This window comes from Triticum dicoccoides, chromosome 3B, assembly GCF_002162155.2.
Source record: "Triticum dicoccoides isolate Atlit2015 ecotype Zavitan chromosome 3B, WEW_v2.0, whole genome shotgun sequence".
NCBI classification, from domain to species: Eukaryota; Viridiplantae; Streptophyta; class Magnoliopsida; order Poales; family Poaceae; genus Triticum; species Triticum dicoccoides.
In genome coordinates, this window is record NC_041385.1 from 761,632,555 (window position 1) to 761,639,073 (window position 6,519).

Genomic DNA, 6,519 nt, shown 5'->3' on the forward strand with positions numbered 1-6,519 from the left:
AGGCTGACGCCGCTAGCACCGCGTGAGCAAGGCCCCGACGGACCGCGGCGGCAGCGAACAGAGAGCATCGGGTACAGACTATGTTCCGTTCCCAATTAATTAAATTTTGGGTTTTATGTTGATGAACTATGTAATAAAAACCATATGATCTAATCCTGAAAGTGGAAGAGTTGGCACCTACCGAAGGGGTCTTCCCCACATCGAATCAATGACAAAATAGCTGTATTGAGATTAAGTATTTTTTTTGTTTATCTGTTTCGGATTTATTTGACATGAGTTCGATATTATTTTAGAGAATTGCATATTCGCAATTATGTGTGGTAGAAGTAGAAGCTCAAATTAAGTTATGCTATAAGCAAAAATAAATTTGTCTAACTAAATCTTCTCTCCCCCTCACCAAAAACTGAATTTTGGTAGCCAAAATTTTGGTCTGTTGTTGGAGATGCTCCAAGAAACTAAAACGGTTGTACGGCAAGTTTGTCTGTGAAGCAACTATGATGACCTGGCTTATATCATAAGAAATCAGAAACTTGGCAGTTTTAGCGAACTTAGAGTAAGAACCGTCAACATCTCAAGTACACTTATTTTTCTGGTGTATGATAGAGATTGGAACAACTTGATTGGAATGGGTTCACCTAATGAGAACGACATTTCATTTTGACTCAGTATTATGCTTCTGTATTGACTTATTACTAGCAAAAATAAAAAAGATCAAAAAGGATCAAATTGTTTTCTTTTGAGCAAGTATATCTCACTCATGAGTATTATTGTTGTGACATAGACCTAATAATACCTTGAAAAATGTTTGATTTATCATGTTTAACATTACTGTAATCTATACCTATACTATTTACAGACTCCCAAGAAATTACCACGTTAATTAGTAAATAGGAGCCGTTAATCTCGGTGGGACCAAGTTATTACGGTCTGGATTAACCCATGCAACTCTTTTATGGCTTAATGACGCACCATATAGGCTTGCTTATATGGAGGTTGTCCGATTGGGTATTATTAGAGGTGATGTAAGAAGTATGTTATGCTTAGACATATGAAGTCCCAAAGAAGTATCAATGGATGCAAAAAACTGTAAATAAAGTTATGTGTCCCTTCCATTGCCATACATACGTATTTTCCCAAGTTTGCTAGAGTTATTTTTTTTTACAAAAGCTAGAGTTAATAGTGAGTTAGATTTTTGTAACTCTGTCTCCTTGCTGTGTACTGACATGCTTGTGTGGCTCCTCTTCTTGTAAGGAATCATGATTGTTAAGGGATTTATTGTCTTACTTTTGTAGATGTACCATTCCACTGAAATTTAGTGTGCCAGACTGGTTCAAGCCCTTCTTGGAAGACACGGTTTAATTCATCAGCTTATGCTTACAATTCTGATCGAATAAGCCATGTCCATATATTTATGGAATTCTCTACCAGTCTATCGTCAAAATAGACGGGCGCAGCAACGCGCGCCATCAGGATCTAGTAAGAAATCAGAAACTAGGCAGTTTTAGCGAACTTAGAGTATGAACCGTCAACATCTCAAGTACACTTATTTTTCTGGTGTATGGTAGAGATTGGGACAAGTTGATTGGAATGGGTTCACCTAATGAGAACGACATTTCATTTTGACTCAGTATTATGCTTCTGTATTGACTTATTACTAGCAAAAATAAAAAAGATCGAAAAGGATCAAATTGTTTTCTTTTGAGCAAGTATATATATCTCACTCATGAGTATTATTGCTGTGACATAGACCTAATAATACCTTGAAAAATGTTTGATTTATCATGTTTAACATTACTGTAATAAAATCTAATGCGGCGACCGAGTGTAAGAAGACATACCAACGAGCGGCACGATATTTCGGTGGCGCAGGCGGTTGATCACGTCGACCTCTGCGAGGAAGTCGTCGTAGCACTGGTCTGGATTACGTGTGAACTTCTTCACCGCTACCTCCACCAGCTGGCATGTCTTGCCTGACCGGAGACGGAGCGTTCCCCTGTACACTGCGCCGAACCCGCCTCTGCCTAGCTTCCTTGCCTCGTCGTAGTTGTTGGTGGCCTTCCTGATCGTCGCGTACTTGAACTCCTTGGGCGTGCCCGGAAGCCGCCGAAGAGCATCTGACAGCTTCAGCTCCATCTTCAGGGCCTTGTACCTCAGGTTGAAGTAGAAGGCCGCGACAGATATCATGATTGCGGTGGCGGCAACAGACCCAAGAACTGCAGGCAGCACAACCTTCCATTGTCCGACGGCTCGGTCATCCGAAAGCTTTTCGACTGTCAAGTTCCAGCTCAGGATACTATGGAGCTCGTGGCCTTCCCCCGTCGACGCCGTGAAACCGATGTATGCTCGCTGGGGGACGTGGCTGCTCATGTTGAGGGACGCGTCAAGGTAGGCCTTGTCAGGCTTGGGCAGACCATTGACGGCCACGTACACCCATATGTGGTGTCCGAATCCGTTGTAGTCGATCCACACGGTGTAATCCACCGTCTCCATCAGCGGCGCCAGGGTGATGTTGTCGGGCTGCGGGAGCGAGGACAGCGAGACGACTACGTCGGAGACGACGCTGCCGATGTCAGAGGCCGATGTGCTTGTCATCGGGATCGTACTCGTTCTTGGAGGTGTCGAACTCGATGGCGACGAATCTGCCCGAGGCAGCGGCGGACTTTGAGATGATGTTGGTGAGACCGAGGAAACCACCATGGCTGCCGGGCGGAGGGCCGTCCAGGGAGGGGACGATGACGAAAGCAAGACCGTCGCCTTGTTTTAGCCTCTCCGCTCTGTAGAGGTTCATGGTGAAGGAGGTGTTGAAGGACGCGTCGTGCTTCACCCCGTTGGAGTCGACGCCCCAGAGCGTGATGGGTGATGGGAGGAGCACGGAACCTGCTCTGCCCTCCATCCCGATTGTGAGCACGAGGGCTCCCATTGTCATACCTGCGTCCCTGAGAATCGCCAATTTGTTTGCGCTATCACGGGGGAAGGAAGGGAAGCTGTAGGAGATGATGTCGTCCCTCTTATTCTCTTCACAGGTGCACGATGCCGCCCTGGAGCAAGGCATAGCCACAGAGCAAAGCAACACAGCCATGGCGAAACATGCAGGATATGGGAATACTTTTGTGGGCATCTTGCAGGAGCCAGGAGCCTAGAACAGGACCGTGGTATGACCGTATGACTGTATGAGACAGGTATGGCTTTATTTAGACATGTGTTCAGTTTTGTTTGTGCCGCTCGAAATTAGAGTCAAATCAACTGCTGCTTTTCATTCAGGTAAAAGTGTACATGGGTGATGGTTGGCGGATGGACTTCAAGCAGATACACTTTAAATGTTTCACCTGAATCCCGTCAACAGCGTCGCTGCGGCCTAGTGGATAGCGCGCGCAGCCGCAGACCTGGAGGTCGCGGGTTCGAATCTCCCTCGCGCGCGATTTTTCGTTTCGGTTATATATTTGTTTAATTCGCCGGAAACTTTCGAACTTTCCGAACAAGTCCGTGAAAAACTTGCGACCGAAAAAAAATCCTTCTCAATGGCGGTTTTCCTGCGAAAAAAATGGGCATTTACGTGATTACATATAAAGCCAAGGGGTTTTCTGCAGCCAAGGTGTTTTCTGCAAAGAATATGCCACGTCGGCACCTGACAGGCGGGCCCCAACGGTCAGATACACTGTCAATACGTATAAATCAGCGTTTTAGCCTTTTTTACAAAAATTTGGACCAATGTTGGTACTGACACGTAAAAATTAGCAATCGTGATACCAATCTGCATGTGATGCCCGAATTGTGGTACTTCTGTGCAATTAACTCTATCTTTTGATTCCAATCCCCTGAGCCCTGATTTTTATACTTATTCCTAAAATTTCTCGGTTATTCGATATAGAAGATGGAAAATGCTCGAGTCTAGGAGTGATTTTGTTTGAGCTTCTGCACTTTTAGGTCAAAAAAAAATATGAACCCAAATAAACACCGAGCAATTGAAAAAAGTACTTCTTCCAATTGCACTAGGGAGTTGGAAGCATCGAAAAGGCGCTTCTAGAGTTTATATGGACGAGTATGCTCATAAATCGTGTTATCTAGGAAGAAAACACCACTCACATTCTTAAATTCACTAAGCTCACAGGAGTAGGGCGAAGGGCCCATGAGAAAGGTATGGCTTTGGTTTTCCATCAGTAATACGTGTTGATTTTAAAATATTCCATGCTAGCATTTGTAAATTTGCAAACTGTTAAATTTGTTGAGAAAGTGTACTTCTCCGTCAAATCTTAGGAATTACAGAACACTTGGACCCACCTGGGTTTCTAAATGAAACATGTCCATCAGTACACAACCGATAGATAGTGGGCTACCATCTGAATGAGCTGAAATTGAGTTCTTCAGCCATCAGTCCCGGAAATCGGCTATAAGACAGAAAATGAATACCTGCATCGGTTTGTTTGTTTCTGAAGGGAAATGCATCCTGCATCACTACTGCCCGGCACAACGGCACTGCAATGCAATTATTACGACTTTACGAGCCTCTTTGGCGAACAGGTCTTCCACATAAATGTTACAGAGATTTTTCAGAATACAGTTTATTATTGCAGTGAACCATAGCATTGCCATGTCTAAGGTAGCAATATCATAATGTCATGTGTCATGCTCAGGACGGAGGAGGGCATAGCAACTGTTTATTAAAATGGCATGACTCTGCCAAAGCAGTGATACAATGTATATAGTCTCACACCTGTCCGATCTCTAGGCTAGCAATTTTTCTACCAGTAATATGTGTAGGTTTTACAATATTTCATCTAAGCATTTGTAAATTTGCAAAATATTACATTTGTAGACAAAGTGTACTACGTCTGTCAAAACTTAGATAATCAGCTACATCAATTTCGCCAGGCTGAGGGTTGTCTTCCTTTTTTTTAACATCAACTTTGCCTTGCGAAAAACAGTTAATTTGATTACCTCGCCAAACAGACATTATAGCTTCTTTGGTGAACATTTTGCAGAATATGTTCATTTATTGCTGTAAGTCATGACATTGACATGTCTAGCAATATCATAATGTCATGTGTCATACTCAGCAGGACATACGAGGGGATAGCGATTATTTATTAAGAACACACGACTTTGTCAAAGTGGAAACGCGATGCATAGTTGCATCGCTTCACACCTACCGATGTTGAAAGATCGGAAGGAAAAATATGATAAACTTTCATTGGAAGCCCTATATAATAGTGGTGGTCTAGTTGGATGGAACAACAAATCCAATCAGACTTTTTCCCGGACAATCAACGGGGGTGCAGCCAGCCCACTTGTATTTTCTTATTGTGTTCAGTTGACCATACCGAAAGCTTGCACAACATTACACAAATCATTAGATTTAGGACAACGCTAACGCCCACACGTATGGTGGGAGCCAAACCCGCCCACACGCCCTATAACACACAGACTATGTCATGTCATCGCATGCATGCATGTGGAAATCTTTTTTGATTTTCAATTTTTAATATGTTTTATCTCTTAAATGAAAAATCCGATTGAAGATCCGTTTTCACCATTAAATTCCTCGCGACGAGATCTTTGAAACTAGATCTCATATCAATATATTTCAACGAATTTTTTTTGGTTAAAAGTTGTCATGTCTATTGCACATGAATTGCCATGATGTTTACACTAAAGTTGCCATGTTATGTTTCAGCTATTTTTTTCTATATTAAAAAGTAAATTTTGATATATTATAAAACGGAGAATTAAAAAACTAGACTTGCTATGCACCATAAACTAAAATTGACATGATACATGCACTTAAAATTGCCATGGTTCATGCAAAAAAATAATTTCATGGTCAAAATACTGGAATTGCCATCATCAAAAACTAAAATTGCCATGATCTACAAACTAAAATTGCCACATGACAATTTTAGTGTAAACACCAAGGCAACTACAGTGTAAACATCATGACAACTTTTGAACCAAAAAAATTTCGTCGAAACATATCAACATGGGGTCTAGTTTTGAAGATCTCGTCGAGACGGATTTAATGGTGAAAATGAATTTTTAATTCGCTTTTTTAATTAGAAGATAAAATATTTTTAAGCAGAAAACCAAAAAGATTTCTGCTGATGTCATCTGTTCATACGTGGCAAAATGAGTGATGGAGGCGTGTGGACGATGTGCAAACGCCCACACATGTGGGCGTTAGTTTTTCCGTAGATTTAATGCTCATTACAAATTTTTCTGAGCAACCTTAATTCTCATTAGAGCATCTTCAACAGATGATGCAAATAGGGCAAGTGCCCAATTTACTATTTTTAGAACATCTCCATCAGATGATGTATTTGCAAATGGTGCTGCAAAAAATAGGGCAGCCTCATATTTTGGCCCAAACTGTCGTATATTTGCAGCAGCCACACGACTATCTCAAATACTCCTGCAACCACAACCTCTAACGCCGGCGGCGCTCCTAACTGGCTGACTCTGGCCACCACCACCACCACTGGCTCACCGCCCTGTGCCGCATCCACGCCACCTTCATCGATCTGACCG

The 6,519-nt window shown here is 42.4% G+C and overlaps 1 protein-coding gene across 1 annotated transcript in view; it reads right to left on the bottom strand.

Moving 5' to 3' along the window:
• LOC119279938 (probable L-type lectin-domain containing receptor kinase S.7) overlaps positions 1-2,919 on the bottom strand; it is an 11,578-nt gene extending 8,659 nt beyond the window's left edge. Inside the window, exon 1 of the mRNA XM_037560986.1 lies at positions 1,839-2,919. Coding sequence (XP_037416883.1) covers positions 1,839-2,697 — 859 coding nt within the window. The 5' untranslated portion in view covers positions 2,698-2,919. The remainder of the gene's footprint in view (positions 1-1,838) is intronic.
• Between the last annotated feature and the right edge of the window lie 3,600 nt (positions 2,920-6,519).